Source organism: Eumetopias jubatus, unplaced genomic scaffold, assembly GCF_037043125.1.
Source record: "Eumetopias jubatus isolate StellerSeaLion01/CBP00866 unplaced genomic scaffold, mEumJub1_p1.0 scaffold_5, whole genome shotgun sequence".
NCBI classification, from domain to species: Eukaryota; Metazoa; Chordata; class Mammalia; order Carnivora; family Otariidae; genus Eumetopias; species Eumetopias jubatus.
In genome coordinates this window covers 56,575,482-56,593,289 of record NW_028274811.1, presented here as the reverse complement: position 1 = coordinate 56,593,289, position 17,808 = coordinate 56,575,482, and the positions used below count along the sequence as shown (strand labels likewise).

At 35.5% G+C, this 17,808-nt stretch overlaps 1 protein-coding gene across 4 annotated transcripts in view; it reads left to right on the top strand.

The window, feature by feature from the left end:
* Positions 1-17,808, top strand: part of CERT1 (ceramide transporter 1) — a 121,621-nt gene that overhangs the window by 45,918 nt on the left and 57,895 nt on the right. For all 4 annotated transcript variants that reach the window (XM_088023352.1, XM_088023351.1, XM_088023354.1 and 1 more), the window contains exons 4-6: positions 8,741-8,848; positions 9,651-9,789; positions 14,966-15,049. In XM_088023352.1, coding sequence (XP_087879478.1) covers positions 8,741-8,848; positions 9,651-9,789; positions 14,966-15,049 — 331 coding nt within the window. The remainder of the gene's footprint in view (positions 1-8,740; positions 8,849-9,650; positions 9,790-14,965; positions 15,050-17,808) is intronic.

Below are 17,808 nucleotides of genomic sequence, written 5' to 3'. Positions count from 1 at the left end.
ATTTAGGCAGTTTAGAATATGATAAAATCCTCTCTAATACCATTTTCTTAAATATATTTTAAATTTTCTTTGATTCATAAGGTGATGTAATTCCTGGGAATTATTCTGAGTTGACCTTCTCCTCATATGGTACATTATATCAGTGAGTTGTGTTTTATCTTTCCATCTGGTTCAACAAAGGACTGCCTTACATTTGGCCTTCACTGCGTATGTGCATTTTTAGCCTATGTTTAGGTATTCAGGTTTAATACAGAGAATTACAGTCCTAGACTACTCATATCATTTTTTTCCTCATTAAACTTTTGTTTTAATGGGTCTCAAAATTCTGTGACAGATTTTTGGTCAAGTTGTTTCCATTAAAAAGTACTGATTTTAAAAACTAATAACTTAAAACTGCCACACACACACAAAAAAAACATGGTCCACAAAACATTCTCCTTTCCTTCTGAAGGTTTTACGATGCATTGTTATCATTAACCAGTCTTTTACTATTAAACTTGGCCAATTGACACAAACAGTTCTGAGACCGTTCTTCCACCACTGATTAAGACTGGGGTGGCAGGTACTGGGGATAATATTCATTTAGCCTTCTGAGCTTTCTGGGCAGACTTGGTGACCTTGCCAGCTCCAGCTGCCTTCTTGTCCACTGCTTTGATGACACCCACAGCAACCGTCTGTCTCATGTCACGAACAGCAAAACGGCCCAGAGGAGGATAGTCAGAGAAGCTCTCAACACACATAGGTTTGCCAGGAACCATATCAACAATGGCAGCATCACCAGATTTCAAGAACTTGGGACCATCTTCCAGCTTTTTTCCAGATCGACGATCTATTTTCTCCTTCAGCTCAGCAAACTTGCAAGCAATGTGAGCCGTGTGACAATCCAGCACAGGTGCATATCCAGCACTGATTTGGCCTGGATGGTTCAGGATAATCACCTGAGCCGTGAAGCCAGCTGCTTCCATTGGTGGGTCATTTTTGCTGTCACCAGCCACATTGCCACAATGAACATCTTTGACAGATACGTTGACATTGAAGCCCACATTGTCCCCAGGAAGTCTCACTCAAAGCTTCATGGTGCATTTCAACAGACTTTACTTCAGTTGTAACATTGACTGGAGCAAAGGTGACCACCATCCCAGATTTAAGAACACCAGTCTCGACTCGGCCCACAGGGACGGTACCAATACCACCAATTTTGTAGACGTCCTGGAGAGGCAGACGCAAGGGCTTGTCAGTTGGACGAGTTGGTGGCAGGATGCAATCCAGAGCTTCAAGCAGTGTGGTTCCACTGGCATTCCCATCTTTACGGGTGACTTTCCATCCCTTGAACCAAGGCATGTTAGCACTTGGCTCCAGCATGTTGTCACCGTTCCAACCAGAAATTGGCACAAATGCTACTGTGTCGGGGTTGTAGCCAATTTTCTTAATGTAGGTGCTGACTTCCTTAACGATTTCCTCGTATCTCTTCTGGCTGTAGGGTGGCTCAGTGGAATCCATCTTGTTAACACCAACAATTAGTTGTTTTACACCCAGTGTGTAAGCCAGAAGGGCATGCTCACGGGTCTGCCCATTCTTGGGGATACCGGCTTCAAATTCACCAACACCAGCAGCAACAATCAGGACAGCACAGTCAGCCTGAGATGTGCCTGTAATCATGTTTTTGATAAAGTCTCTGTGTCCTGGGGCATCAATGATGGTCACGTAATACTTGCTGGTCTCGAATTTCCACAGGGAGATATCAATGGTGATACCACGTTCACGTTCAGCTTTCAGTTTATCCAAGACCCAGGCATACTTGAAGGAGCCCTTTCCCATCTCAGCAGCCTCCTTCTCAAATTTTTCGATAGTTCTTTTGTCGATCCCACCACACTTGTAGATCAGATGACCAGTAGTGGTAGACTTGCCCGAATCTACGTGTCCAGTGACGACGATGTTGATGTGAGTCTTTTCCTTTCCCATTTTGGTTTAGGTTGAGCGGTGGTTTTCACGACACCTGTGTTCTGGCGGCAAACCCGTTGCGAAAAGCTACTCATATTATTTTAAAGATAAGAAAATTAAGCCCAAGAAGATAGTGACTGACTTGTAGAGTTTTTAGTGGTTATAGTGATACTAGAACCTTCTCTTTTATCCTTGGGTTCTTGCAACTTCGGAGGCAGCTGCTCTGTGGGGTGGTGGGGGTGGTGGTGTCCATAAGTATTTAAAAGGCTAAGTAGATGAGATTTTAATGTTTACGGGCATGAAATTGTTATGCCAAATTTTCTTATCTCAAATAATATGTTTATGTTTACTTAGACAAAAATAGAATTGTTGCCGCTGCAACTTACATGATATTTTAAATCACAGTTATATTGGTTAGTGTCTTGCTTCTCATGTGGTTTGCTTTAAAATAATACTGAATGTAAGGTGTATGGATGCTCACAGCTTAGCAAGCTTATTTGGTTATATTATGGGTTTCAGAATTTTAATTTCTGGAAAATGCTCCATTGTTTTTATATTAGCATTTAATCTTGTATATTCTCTCTTTCCATAGTTAAAATGGAAGGAGACAGCATAGTTGGGGGCAGAGGGAACTATGCCACTAATAACTAGATGATTTTTGACACCATAAGGAAGTTACTTCATTTCTGTCTCAATTTCTTTGCTGTGTTTCTTGCTGGAGAGTATTATTAGGAAAAAGGATAAGCTTTTCAAAAGGTGGATGCTGTTAAAATAAGTCAGCCTTTTTGCTATATTTTTTAACCACTGCCTTTGGAGTCTAGATGGGATGATGAACAGATTGTATAAAATTATATAAGTTTTCTCTCTCATATGATTAAGCCAAAATACAAAATTTAATTGTGACTTTGAGGAAGTTTTCTTTTCAAAGCAGTTCTTAGGTATTTCTGTTGTTTTATTAAATTCATAACTTTGAACCATGATTTAATTTATTGCCTTTAATTTTTCTCAAAAAGTCAAGATACAGAGGGTAAAGGTACACATAAAGGAATTAATCTAGAGGTTACTATTGTACTTTGACCAGTAGTAACCTTTGTATCCGTTTTCCAAGTATACTGCTACTTGGAAAATGCTACTGATCCCCTCTAGTGGCCAAAAGATTGCGGGTTTTTTTGTTGTGAGGGTTTTTTTGGTTTTAATAAAAAGGAATATTATAATAAAGGTGTGGTCTCATTGTAGTATTTAAAAGCAATAAACCTTGTTCTATATAGGACGTGTATAATTAAGTGTTTCACTGAACAAAAATAGCATTCTTTGTTTATGCAAAACATGTTCAGGAATCTGGCTTATAAACACGCAAATTGGGAAAGAAGGATATTTTTGCAAAGTAACTGTATTTGAATTCCACATTATTAATTTTAGATAGAATTTTGTGTTTTCAAAATATTATATATTGGTAATTAGTGGTTTTAAGTAAGCTCAACTTCTTTTTTCTTGTGGAACAGTGAGTGGGATTAAGAAAAAGCCAGCATACCTTTGAAGTATTAGTCCCAAAATCATACCAATGAGGTTTTGAAAGCATGTTACAATTTTTAAGAACATTTAACAGAATATCAATTGTGGCAGTAAAGTAATTTTTTCCCATTTCCATCCTTGTTTCCCTCACCCCACTTTGCCTTCAAAAAGCATACCTTATAAATTCAGGATGAGTATTGTTGCCTTCAGAGTGAACATCTTGGAAAGCCAAAGGAGATGTCAGAAACATTGCCCCTTTTCAGAATAGTTTTATAACTTTTCTTTTAGAAATATTTTTAGCACCTATGACCAAATATTTTTAAAATATTGATATCTTTGATGATAGATTAGATTTTTTTAGAGAAATCTAAAACTAAATGAGAGCCACATTATGTGAATAAGAAAGGCAGTCAAGCTTAACTATGCAGTTTGAAGCTATTTCTTTAAAGTAATGAGAGTGTTCTTTTTTTTTTTTTTTAAGATTTTATTTAGTTATTTGACAGAGACACAGTGAGAGAGGGAACACAGGCCAGGGGGTAGTAGGAGAGGGAGAAGCAGGCTTCCCAGCCAGGGTCCTGGGATCGAGCCCCACATCAGGCTCCCTGCTCGGCGGGAAGCCTGCTTCTCCCTCTCCCACTCCCCCTGCTTGTGTTCCCTCTCTCGCTGTGTCTCTGTCTGTCGATTCCAGGACCCTGGGATCATGACCTGAGCCGAAGGCAGCCGCTTAACGACTGAGCCACCCAGGCGCCCCAGTAATGAGAGTATTCTTTAATTTTTATTTTGTGACTCTCAAAAATGATTTGATCCATTTTGTGGCTATGTCATAAAATTACTCTAAATGTTGTGGTAATACTGTCAGGAATGTTTTCTGCAATGTCAGTATCATTGGCACAATTATAGACATTCCTAGAATGAGTAGATTTTAAACAGTGAGGATACGTCTGTGTGAATATATGTATATTTAACATTTATTTGTATTTAAGTTACCTTTGTGCAGTTGTTGACTGAAATAGTGTGACAAATGAATATCCATTATTGAAATTGGATAATAGCACAATTGCTTATAGTTTATTTCTTTTTCCTTGGAATGATTTTTTATGCTTCATAATGGAATTTATTTAAGTGAAACTTTATTAAAGGTAGAAATACAATTACACTAACAGTTATTAGCCATTACTTAAAATGTACAACACTATCAGTTATTGCTGTTAGAGTCTTTTTTCTATCATGTCTTAGTTGTGAGGAAATATTACTTGTTTTGAAATAGTGTAACCTGAAAAAATAGACGAGGAGATAAGTATGTTTTATGGTGAACAAACCTTTAGAAAAACGTGGTATTTCTGTTTTGTTTCAAGATCTTAAAAGAAAAGATCTTTAAAAAATAAGTAGTTTTTACTTCCTCTAAGACTCATTGACAAAAAGCAACTAGATGGAGAGTGTAGATTTATTTGGATTTAAATTTCAAATTGTATGGTTTTGAATATTTTAAAAATAAATAATCCAAAATCTATTTTAATACTATAAAATTTCGATTGTAAATTAGAGGATGGTTCTGTATTTAAATAGGAAATTCAGATTAATTTGTTTAGAAATGAATGACACATAGGTATCTAAACAACTGAGAAGTACCTTATGTTTTTATTCTGTTACTGATAGATTCTTCTTATTTTTAACTCCAGTCTTCAGTATTTAAATCTAATGAGAAACTTTACCAAACCAATACGATTAAAGTGTAGAAAGACTACACTTAGTTAGTGTTATTGTCAAAAGAGAGGAGAAGAAACTAGAGCCATTTTAGGTAAAGAACCTAGTAGCTTAGGACACAGTATTTCAAAAGTCTTACTTTTTGTGAGCTATATGATTGGTGTAATTAGAATTATCTTTTGGTGGGATTCTATTATATGGAAACAAGCTTACCTTTTTTCCTTTATTTTATTGAAGTACAATTTACATTCTTAAAATGTATCCATTTTAATTGGACAGTTGAGTTTGGACAGTTGTAATCTGTACCCCCAAATTTTCTTGTGCCTCTTTGTAACCATTGCCCCCATTGCTCCCTGGCCTACTTTTGTCATAGATTAGTTTTATCTTCTTCTAAAAAAACAAAATCAATTTTCTTAAATTGCGCTAAAATCAAATTTCTTAAATGCACTAAAATAAAGTGCATGCTTTACCCTTTCATTAATTTTTTCTGGCACAAAAATACTTATTTTGCTTCATCACTAAAACATTGCTTTGCTTTGAGATGAGGAGTGGTATGTCTTGGAGAAGAGCTTTGATTCCAGGCAGTCTTAAGTTTATATGTAATTTGTTAGTAAATTGATAGTTAAAAATGTATTGCACTATAATTCATAGAGTTTTTATATAAACAAGCATTATTGAAGTATGACAATTTCACTTTGAATGTTTGGCAAACATTATATCCTGGAAGTTTGAATTTTAGGAGACTACTGGTTTTCACATGGATAAATTTCTAGTCTCTTTGCCTAAGATATTTATTTCTTTTCCATGAGCTGTTGTGTGCTCTTTTGGTTGTGGATTCCTCTTCCTCCTTTCTCACTCTTCCTCCCTCCTTTTCCTTCTTCTTCCTAGAATAATAAACTTAAGTTAAATGAAGTGTTACTGAACTGGAAAAATATTCTGAACTAGTATTAATATCATTTACATAAAAATGAGAGCACGAACATTTTATTTATTAATTAAATCGGTATAAAAATTTAATGTTCTTATACCTAAAAGAATGTTTTTCAGTTAGAATGATGTCTTGGGCTGATGAATGGATAAAGAACACACACAATGGAATATTACTCAGCCATCAGAAAGAATGGAATCTTTCCGTTTGCAGTGATGGGGATGGAGCTAGAGTGTATTATGCCAAGCAAAATAAGTCAGAGACATACCATATGGTTTCACCTCATAATGTGGAATTTAAGGAACAAAACAGATGAACATATGGGAGGGGGTTAAAAAGAGAGGGAAACAAACCATAAGAGACTCTTACCAGTAGAGAGCAAACTGAGGGTTGATGGAAGGAGGGGGATGGGGGATGGGCTAGATGGGTGATGGGTGTTAAGGAGGGCACTTGTGATGAGCACTGGCTGTTTTATGTAAGTTTTGAATCACTGCATTCTACTCCTGAAACCAATATTGCACCATATGTTAACTAACTAGAGTTTAAATTAAAAATTTGAAAAGGGAAAAAAAAGAATGATGTCTTGGGTAAACCAATAGCTGTATAGGAAATGTAATGGATTTTCAGGAACTAGAACACAGAGGATGTAAAATATCAGTGGAAATAGTTTCTATAATATATTGTACTTAATTTTAATGATTCCTAATCTTAATCTTGAAAATCAGATAAGCTAAAAAAAACTTCTAATTGTTGCTACTGGGTGTGATACCGAAAATGATTAGATATTATTTTACCTCTTGAGTTTAGTGACTAGAACTAAAGTTATTCATAGTTGTTTTTAAAAGTAACTGTAGAAAGTAAGCAAAGATCCAGAATACTTGAGCAGGTTTTTCAGGTACTTGGAAGTTACTTTTTTCAAATGTTCAGTTCTTTCGTCTATATCATTAGTACTGCTTTTGTCTTAACAAAGGTGGGCTATAAAATTGGTGCTCCGAAGAATGCCAACCCCAAGTATTATTACAGTGTGGAGTTTAACTGTACCCCAATATCCAGGAGTTCAATTAACTATCTTCCATGGTGTGATTACTTAACAGACTGACAAAATTGACAACTTTCTTTTTTTTTATTTTTTAAAGATTTTATTTATTGGGGCACCGGGGTGGCTCAGTCATTTGGCGTCTGCCTTCAGCTCAGGTCATGGTCCCAGGGTCCTGGGATCAAGCCCCGCATCAGGCTCCCTGCTCAGCGGGGAGCCTGCTTCTCCCTCTCCCACTCCCTCTGCTTGTGTTCCCTCTCTCGCTGTATCTCTCTCTGTCAAACAAATAAATAAATAAAATCTTAAAAAAAAAGATTTTATTTATTTGAGAGATAGAGCAGGTGCACAAGGTGGGGGGGAGGGGCAGAGGGAGAGGGATAAGTAGCCCCATGCAGAGATTGACACAGGGACATGGGGATCAATTCCAGGACCCTGAGATCATGACTGGAGCCGAAATCAGACACTTAACTGACTGAACCACCCAGGCACCCCGAAATTGGAAACTTTCTTTCTGCCATGAACTATTGAAGTGACTACAAAAATTTTTAAAAGATACAGTCTTCTAGAAGATCCAACTCTGATTGTAATTACAAAATGTAAGCTATAATAGTCGAGTGGTAAATGCCGTATCGTGATATAGAATGGTTGAGGATATGGAGACAAACTGCCTGGTATAAAAAGAAAGGTTTCGGGGTGCCTGGGTGGCACCTCGTAAAGCGTCTGCCTTGAGTCATGATCCCAGGGTTCATGGGCTCCCTGCTCAGCGGGAAGCCTGCTTCTCCCTCCCCCACTCCCCCTACTTGTGTTCCCTCTCTCGCCGTCTCTCTCTGTCAAATAAATAAATAAAATCTAAAAAAAATTTTAAAAAAGGCTTCACTGAGACAGTATATTTGAGCTGTGTCAGGATAAGTGATTAACCTATAAAGAAATAGTACTGAAAGTTTTTTTATTATCTTTTTAGCCTTATTCTGTCCAGTTTTTTTTATTGTAAAATATACATAACAATTTGTTCATTTTAGCCATGTTTAAGTGTACAATTCTGTGACGTGAAGTTCACTCACGTTGAACATCACCATCCATCTCCAGAACTTTTTCATCTTCTCCAACAAAAACCCTGTGCCTGTTAAATTCCTTCTCATTTCCCCCTCCCTCTAGTCCCTAGTAACTACTGTCCTACTTCATCCTTATGAATTTGCCTACTCTAGGTAGTTTTCCTGTTATTAAACACTCTCAGCCCACTAGCCCAACATGTTGTTATTCAGTAAATTTCTAAATTAAATGGCAATTAGGAATGGAAAGGCATTACTAACGCCAGTGGCTTGGTAATATTTCTTGAATGGACTCAAAACTGCTAATTATTGTTATTAATAACCCTATTGATTTGTAGGAAAACTTTCGTTTTCTCCTGTTTTTTTTCCAGTTTTATTGATACATAATTGACATATAACATTGTATTAAAGTATACAACATAATAATTTGATATATGTATATATTGTGAAATGATTACCATGATAATTTTAGTTAACATCCAACACCTCACATAGTTACAACTTTTCTTCTTGTGATGATTAAGTACTTTCTGCTTAATTTTTTTTCACCTAGTTTACTTTCATTTTTAGACTGAATCTGGGTATGGGTCTGAATCCAGCTTACGTCGACATGGCTCTATGGTGTCACTGGTGTCTGGAGCAAGTGGTTATTCTGCAACATCCACCTCTTCATTCAAGGTTTGTGGTTATGTATGCTTTAAGGCAGCATAGAGTTTACTACTGAATGTTGTGAAAAGAACTTATGTGATAGTTTTTTGAAAGAAATTTTCTACAGTGTAATTTATTTTTTGTTGTTATAGAATAGTTTTTAAGGGGCAAAATCATGATTCTTAGAAATATAAAATGAACATATCAGATTTTATTTCTTTCCTTAATGAGTTAAGATATAAAGAAAAATTGGTTCAAGGGAGAATATAAGGAATATTGAAAGGATTTTGCTAATATATGCAAAGCTGGTCAGTATTCAGAGATTAGTAACTAAGTATATCCACTGGACAAAGTTCATTTGTACCTATATGGAATCGAATCATTTACGTTACTCTCAGTCTTCTACTACTTAAAGAGTTGTAAAGTAGCTCCATTGCAATGAAATCAAAGATTCTGTTTGACCAAACAACACCCTCTTAAGAGTTGTGTAGATGACACTCACCATTCCTTTGGAAGGTCACCCAGTAACATATTTGCCCAAAGTCTTACACAATTTTTTCTCACGGTGTTTAATTTGAAAATATTAAATGTTATATTAGCAAATTGTCAGACTTACTGCTGCCTTATTTCCTTCAAGCTTATCACTGTCAAGCCACTAATTAGTCATGTTCAAGTCTTTTCCTGGAAGTATTATATTGAACCTGACAGCTCTCCTTACCCCATTCTCTCAATAATAAGATGTACACCTTAAAAGGTGATGAAATATCATAGGAGTAAATCATTTCCAGTTTTATTAACTTGGATTTCATGCCCCCTTTTATGTGTTTTTCAGAAAGGCCACAGTTTACGTGAAAAATTGGCTGAAATGGAAACCTTTAGAGATATCCTATGTAGACAAGTTGATACTTTACAGAAGTACTTTGATGCCTGTGCTGATGCTGTCTCCAAGGATGAACTTCAAAGGGATAAAGGTTAATTAGGCTATTACCACTATTATTACTTGGAGAATGAATGGATTTAAAGCCTCTTGATCTTAAAGGGTAATGTCTTTAACTGATAAAGGTAATTATAGTCACTTTTGCTGAAAACTCCCAATGTAACAGATTTTGGTGTCCATATAACTTATATACTTTAATAATGCATCCTAAGTAATCTGATCCCCACATACCAGATACAACTGAAATTTTTTAAGTGATTTTTAAACTCTTTATTCCATTAAAAAATACATCTATCATCTTGGTAACATGGGACATTTCACATGATCATGTCTAATAAATTTACCCCATGGGGCACCTGGCTGGCTCATTCAGTAGAGCATATGACTCCTGATCTCAGGGTCATGAATTCAAGCCCCACATTGGGCCTAGAGCTTATTAAAAAAAAAAAAAAAAAAAGATTGTACCCCATCATGAGTCTTAGAGAGAAGCATGTTTATGTTAAATCCTCCAAGTCTGAAATCAATCCATCTCTTTTTTCCACTCTTCCTTCTCTTCTTCTCCCTTTATTTTTCTCTTCACATTTCTCTCCCCATCCCTTCCTCTGGCCTTTTTCTCATAGAAGAAGAAACCAATAATGGAGCTACATAGAGATTTAAAAATAATATTCAGTGAATTTTTTTTATTTAAGCAAGATGATCTTCTTTTAACTTACTCATAATGTGAGTTTTTAAGTTATTTTTTTGTTGTTACTGCTAAAGATACTACTGTTAACATCTGTTCTTCATTTTTCCTTTTATTTGCCATGAAGGCAAAAATGAATTACTCATAGCAGTATTACTAAATAGCACTAAGTATAACTAGGTTACTTGACATGGTTTCATTTCTTGGTTTTATTAAATATGTTTGATCTGAGTTCAGATTCTTTGGTCTTCTCTCTTCTTTTTCCTCCTTTTGCCTTCTTTTGGATTGAGTATTTTTAAAATAATTTTTATTTGTTATGTCCTTTGTTGGCTTTTTAGTTATAACTCTTTGTTATTTTAGTGGCTACTGTAGGGTTATAGTATGTACATTTAACTACACATAGTCTGCCTTCAGATAACATACCACTTCCAACATAGTATAAGAACCTTACAATTATGTGTTTTAATTTTTCCCCACTACTGAGGCAAGAGTCTTCAGTGTTCTCTAACCAGTAGCCTATGAATTACGAGGTTTTCCAGTCTGTGTTGTGGAAACAGGAACTTTTCCCTGTACCATGTAGGTTTTGGATACTGTCCCTGGAATTTTTTCATATGGTTCTTTCCCTGACCTCTATAGTTTCTTCACTTGTATGTGCTAACAGTACTCTACTGAATTCTCAAGGGGACCTTCTGTTTTCTCTGGAATTCTTTCTCTGTACAGGTCTCTCGTCTGTAGTCCTCTGTCTGACCTCCATTTGCCTTTGTCTTTCTGTACTGTCATCTACTTCTCACCTTAGAGAGTCTGCCAGACTCCTTCTGCTTTCCTCCTTATTCTACCACTTGGAAATTCTCCCGAGACAGTAACCTGGAGCAATCATAGGGCTCATGTTATTTGTTTTCTGACTCTCAGGAATCACTGTCCTTTGTTGCCTAATATCCAATATCTTGAAAATCATTGTTTTGTGTAGTTTCTCCAGTTTTTTAGTTTCATGCTTAGAGGGTAAACCTATTTATTTTACCTTGGTCAGAAGCAGAAGCCCATATTCCTCTTAAAGTACTTAATTTTGTCTAAATTAAGTAGCCTTGAAGTTCTTTATATTTGATATGCTTTAAGTTTTAGGCTCTTTAACATTTGATATTTATTTCTCTAAAAATAAAGGCAGTTGAACTTCTTTCTCCTTCATTAAGAAAAATGTGTGTATTCCTTTTTAATCAAATTAAACACTACACATCATTTTTCATTTGCTTGTAGATAGCCTTTTAAACAAAAACAGGATATATACGGAATTGATTTATTTTTAAGTGATCATATCAATAGTATATAACGTGTCAAGGGCAAAAGTGATAGTGGAAGGAGTAGAAGTTGGGATGCAGTGATAACCAGGTTGTATAGAAGTTTTGAAAAATAATTTTAAACTATTCATGTTTGAATAAATAGCATCAGTGGTAGACTAACATATATCACAAAGTACTACAGACTAGGTGGCTTAAACAACAGAAATTTATTTTCTCACAGTTCTGGAGGCTAGAAGTCTGAGATGAGTTGTAACCAAGGTTGGTTTCTTCTGAGGGCCATGAGGGAAGGATCTTATTTAGGTCTCTCTCCTCGGCTGTCTTCTCCCTTTGTCTTCATATCATCTTCCTCCTGTAAGTGCCTGCGTTTAAGTTTCATTCTCTTACAAGGACACTGGCCATATTGGATTAGGACCCACCCTAATGACCTCGGTAAAGATGCTGTATCCAGATAGAGTCACATTCGGTGGTATGGAAGGTTAGGACTTCAACATATGAATGTTGCAGCTACACAGTTCAACCCATAACAACTGATGTCCCTGTAAATGCTATCTTAAGAAAAACTGATGCTTTTAAGAATACATATTAGGTAAAGATGAAATAAGGACATGGACCATAGTTTCCTACTTTGTAGATCAGAGTTGATGAACTGAGTCTAAGGATCTTTCATTAAATTATCAATACTAAGTCTATGACAGCAGTGGATTATGGGTGGTGAATTCATCTACTTTTGTTTGTTTAGCCTTCATGCTAACTTGATAAGTGATTAATCCACTACCTTTACTCTGTATTTACCTTTCCAGTGAGATTTATTCTTTCATATTTTTTTTTGTTGTTGATAATGAGAGTACTTTCTGTTCAGCCTACGGAAGTCCCTTTAACATTTCCTGTAAGGCTGATTTAGTGGTGATGAACTCCTTTAGCTTTTGCTTGTGTGGAAGACTGTCTCTCCATCAGTTCTGAATGATAACTTTCCTGGGTTGAATGTTTTTGGTTTGAAGTCTTTTTTTATGGCTTAAAGAATTTTAAGAATCGCTGTTTTTTGTTAAGTGTGTCATTGAAATAATAATAGCAAATTCTCATTTTATTTCAGGTGTTCAGTGTTTTTATATAAAATGTTTTATCAGAACTGTTAGTAAGGCACTTTCAGTCCAACTTCCTCCCTACCATTCCCACACATGCTTCAGTAGGATTTAATTAACCCTTAAAGTCTTAGATATATGGATTTACAGAAATAGAAGACATTATCTCTAACCTAAACTTACTGTTTAATTTTAAAGGAAGACATGTATCACATTAAAGGAAAGTTTCTATTAATCTTGTTCTTTTGTTCATTTTAGTTTGATGACTTGAAATAGATTACTTAACATTTTTCCACATTTCTTTTCTCAACTATAAAGTGGATATTATATCCCGCACATATGACTGTGAGAATTAAGTAAGAATATATAGATTAGCACTGTGCCCAACAGCAAAACTTCAGTAAATAATAGCTGCTATTTTTAATGTGGTTCATTTGGATTACTGCAAGGATAAGGAAAGCAGGAATGATTGGGTTGGAGGATTTGTATTAGGGCAGTAGTTTCAAACCATGTCAGATATCCCTTAAAGGTGCCTCAGGGATGGACAAGGAGTACTTGGTTGGGAAGGAAAGGGGCAGTCTACTCTTTTAGCCAGAACAGCTCTTGTTTTCATCAATTTTATATATTAAGTGTTGGGCTAGAAAAAGAAAGTTGAAAATTCCCTGTTTGGTGGTACTAGGCTATTAGATGGTTAGAGATACGAAACCCAGAGTAGATATTAATGAGATAAATGAGGCACAAACCTTTCAGTAATATTTAAGAACAGTTCATCCGAATAGTATTGAATCAAGGTCAGGATCTTGTCTGGTGGTAAGTACTGATTTAAAAGCAGAGCAGTATGCTGTGAATTTCTTAGAATTGACCATATGAATTGTCTGTTCATTCATAGAAATGAATAGTAGGTGTTAGTAGATAATAGTTTATGATTTGAAGAAGTTGTTGTAGATGAGTAGCAAAATTTTTAAGTGATGAAAAAATGAAATAGCCCAGTAACTAGAAAATGGCAGCACAGAACAAAAGTATTTTCCATGGTGATTGCTACCATTTAGGGGAGGATTAAGGAACAGGAGAGGGCTCTGCATCTATCGGAGAGAGAGAGCACGAGCTAAAGTAGCTGAAATGTTTGTTGTAGAGCAAAATTACTCTTGATGTAGAGATACAGGCAAGAAGTAAGACATTAATTTAGAATGAAGACTTCTTAATGTTTAGGGAGTACCTAAGAAAGAGAGAGAGAGAGAGAGAGAGAGAAAGAAAGAAAGAAAGAAAGAAAGAAAAGCCAGGGCACCTGGGTGACTCAGTCGTTAAGCGTCTGCCTTCGGCTCAGGTCATGATCCCAGGGTCCTGGGATCGAGCCCTGCGTTGGGCTCCCTGCTCCGCGGGAAGCCTGCTTCTCCCTCTCCCACTCTCCCTGCTTGTGTTCCCTCTCGCTGTGTCTCTCTCTGTCAAATAAATAAAAAAAAAAAAAGAAAAAAAGAAGAAGAAGCCATTAAGTGTGATAGAAAGCAGAGAATAAGGTTGGGGGCTGAGGTTTATAAATTTGCATTAAAAGTGGAATACATAATACAGAGGATTAAAGTATGTTAGGTAGTAGAAAAAGGGATAGTACATAGAAAAAAAGGTATGCAGAAGGAAAACATGGGGGATTCTGTTTTTTCTGGAATTGGGTAAGTTAAAAGGGATGTCCAGGTACAGACACATTAGGATGAATGAAAACTGATATCACACCTGTAAGTCATTCTGTTTTCCCTATATATCCAGAAATAGTAAATTTAAGAACTCCCAGAGGCAGGTTAAGGCATCTTCTGCATGCAAGTTACTCTTTTACATTCCTTTTCAGCCCTTGCAGGCCTCTGGTAGAATTATGAAATTGCCCAAGCTAGGTAGGAAGGGATAGGAAGGCTAAAGGACAAAATAATTCATATCTCAGTATTATCCCTTACACAAATGAGAATGGGTGCAGTTTTTATAATAATGTATTTAAAGACATTCCACAGCATGTTTATTAGGCATACCTTGACAACCACTGAAAATACAAAGGTAAATAAGGTCTTGTGCTCACAGAATCCAGAATATATTGACTCATTCGAACATAAGAATAAACTGGTTAATTCCTATTTCCTTTCACCCTAATATCCTTAAATATATTTTATTTAGTTGTAGAAGATGATGAAGATGACTTTCCTACAACACGTTCTGATGGAGACTTCTTGCATAACACTAATGGCAATAAGGAAAAGTGTAAGTAGTACATTTTTTTCCTCTCAGCTACATAAAGTGTTTTTTCTAAAGTTATAACTAAGTATATAACAAGAATAATTATCTAATTGAGCAATTTTTTAAAAGCAGTTTAACTACTGGAAAATGAAAGTTCCTTCTAGGAAAAGACATGTAAGTAAAATATACATTCTGACATTAAATAATAATGGCCACTCATTATCTAACAACACTCATTCTGAATTCCAGACATTGTCCCACTTATTTATTTCAGCAGTATTTGGTAAAATCAGTTTCTAGTACTGAAAGTTTATTTCTTGGGGGAAGAAGCATTATAATGGAGTTGAATGTTTATTTAGGGTATACTTCTTTGTTCAACATTCTTTTCTGTCTCCACTCAATAAACTGGTATTGAAAAGTACATATTCAGTGTTATTAAAGGAAAATTATTAAAAATAGATCTGATTTCATAGCGCAGTTGTTTTCAGACCCAGGAGCAAGGTGGCTTATTTCATATACTCATTTATTGTTGTTCTGTTTATAACGGCTAACTTATTAGATGGAATTCTGAATTGTTCATTTGAAACCTGTGATTTGTGAGTCCCTGCATAGGGGCTCCTTGCTCAGCGGGGAGCCTGCTTCTCCCTCTTCCTGCCCCTCCCCCTGCTTGCGCTCCCTCTGTCTCTTCCTCTCTCTCTCTGACAAATAAATGGCATCTGTGAAAAAAAAAAGGAAAGAAACCTGTGATTTGTGACAACATGGATGAACCTCAAGGGCCTTGTAGTAAAAGAAATAAACCAAAGACAAATACTGCATGGTATCACTTACATGAGGAATCTTAAACAAACAAAACCAGAAACCTGTGATTCCTAATCAGTACTCTTCTTTTGACATATCCTAAGAAAAAATGAATAGGTTTGCAAAATATTTTTTTAATTACAAAAATAAGGCTTTGTGAAAACAAATAAGTTAATCTAATTGTGCTTATTTTTGCTAAAGTTATGAAAGAATGTGAAGTATAATTTATACCTATTTTTAAATAATTTTTCAAATTGTTGTATTAATGGCATTAATTTTCTGTTTCAGAGATCACAGTGGAATATTCCATTATTGATACTAAAGTCTGATGCTTCTTTCTCCCCATTTTATCTTTCTTTCCCTCTTCCTGTTTCTTATTTTCATCATGGCTCTCTTCCTCCTTATGACCTGCCCCCTCCCAGTCTTGCAAAATACTAGCTTCTTACTACAAACTGATCCTTCCAAATTGGGACTAAAATATTGAACCTTACTGAGTCATCTAGATTTGCCTTTGTGAAATTAGAGGATTATTTTGGAAAGATTCTTTCAAGTTACATTTTAACTTCACAATGTATAATCTGCTTTAATAGAAAAAATATTTTGTTTGGACATTGAAAAAATTATTGAAAAAATTGTAAAACTTTCAGGTCCAATCTTCTGTCCTGGTCAGCTCCCCTACCTACATTCCCCAGAATTGAAAGGAAACTTACTTTCTGTAGAAATTAAACTGGAGGGTTCTAGATTCAGGAATACCTGGCATAGTAAAGGATAGGCCTTTCATTAAAGGGATTATGTGGAAATTTATATACTGATTGTTGAAATTTAACAGCCTCATTGTTCTGTTTATCTCTAAGAACCCTAAGCCGGGCACTAAATGACAGTCTACTTACTGCAGCTCCTTTCTTCTGTTGTGTTTCCAGAATACGCATCAACCAAACATATATTTTCTGATACAAAATTAGATCATAACTCTGTAGATGCTGAATGACCACAAAGAAAGGACTTATTAATAGAGATTTTCTATGTCTACCATGAAAAAGCTGTCTCACTACCAGATCACCATTTGATTAAGTCCACTAATTAAAAAACCCTGCTAATGCTTACAGAGCTTCCAGTAATTTACTCTTAAATATGAACAGATAGCCAGATATCCAGACATTTGAGGAAAGCCTCCCATCTCTTTTTTTTGAAAAGAGTCTTGAAACCAAGCAACAGAAGACAGGGTTATTAAAGTCATTTAGAGAAATATCCTACAAGATGTTTGCATAATTTTTTAAATCATGAGTCATGTTTTAAGTACACTTCTGGAATTCACTGCTTAAAGTAATTCCTTTCTTAGTGTTGATGAAAATTAACTCTTGTTAATCACCATAGATGGAAAGTATCTTTCTGTGGTTAACCTCTAGAAATAAGTTGGAAGCTTTGTATATAATCTGGTAAAGTGAACAAAACATGAAGTCTTTAAAAACCTGGTACTACTTAATCATAGCCTGGGATTAGGGTGTCAGTCATCTCTCAAATAAAGACAGGGTCTTTCACTAGATCCAGCAAGCATCAGAAAAAGGAGAAATGATACTTCATTCTTGAGAGTGGTCATTATAATGATACTCACCATTATAGCCATCATTAAAGATTTGGTTTAGATCACATATTGTGATAGTGAATATGTTTAAGTTTTTCTAGTATACCAACCTGATAGTAAGTTGTATGTATTTCAAGAATAGGTTTAGGGGTGGGTTTTGAAGAGTAGAGTAAAACATCCACAGGTTCTAAGATAAGAAAGGCAATTAAAGTAATTTGAATTTTAGACCAGAGGAGGAATTTTGGGTTACAAAAACACCTTCCTTAGTTAAAGACCTCAGGAGTTTAGATCATGGTAGAAGGACTGTTGGCTCAGTCTTTTGTGAATAAACTTCTTATTTACCTCTAATGTAAATTTTCTTCTGTTGTATGCTGTGTTATCTTTTTTTAATTTATATTTCTAG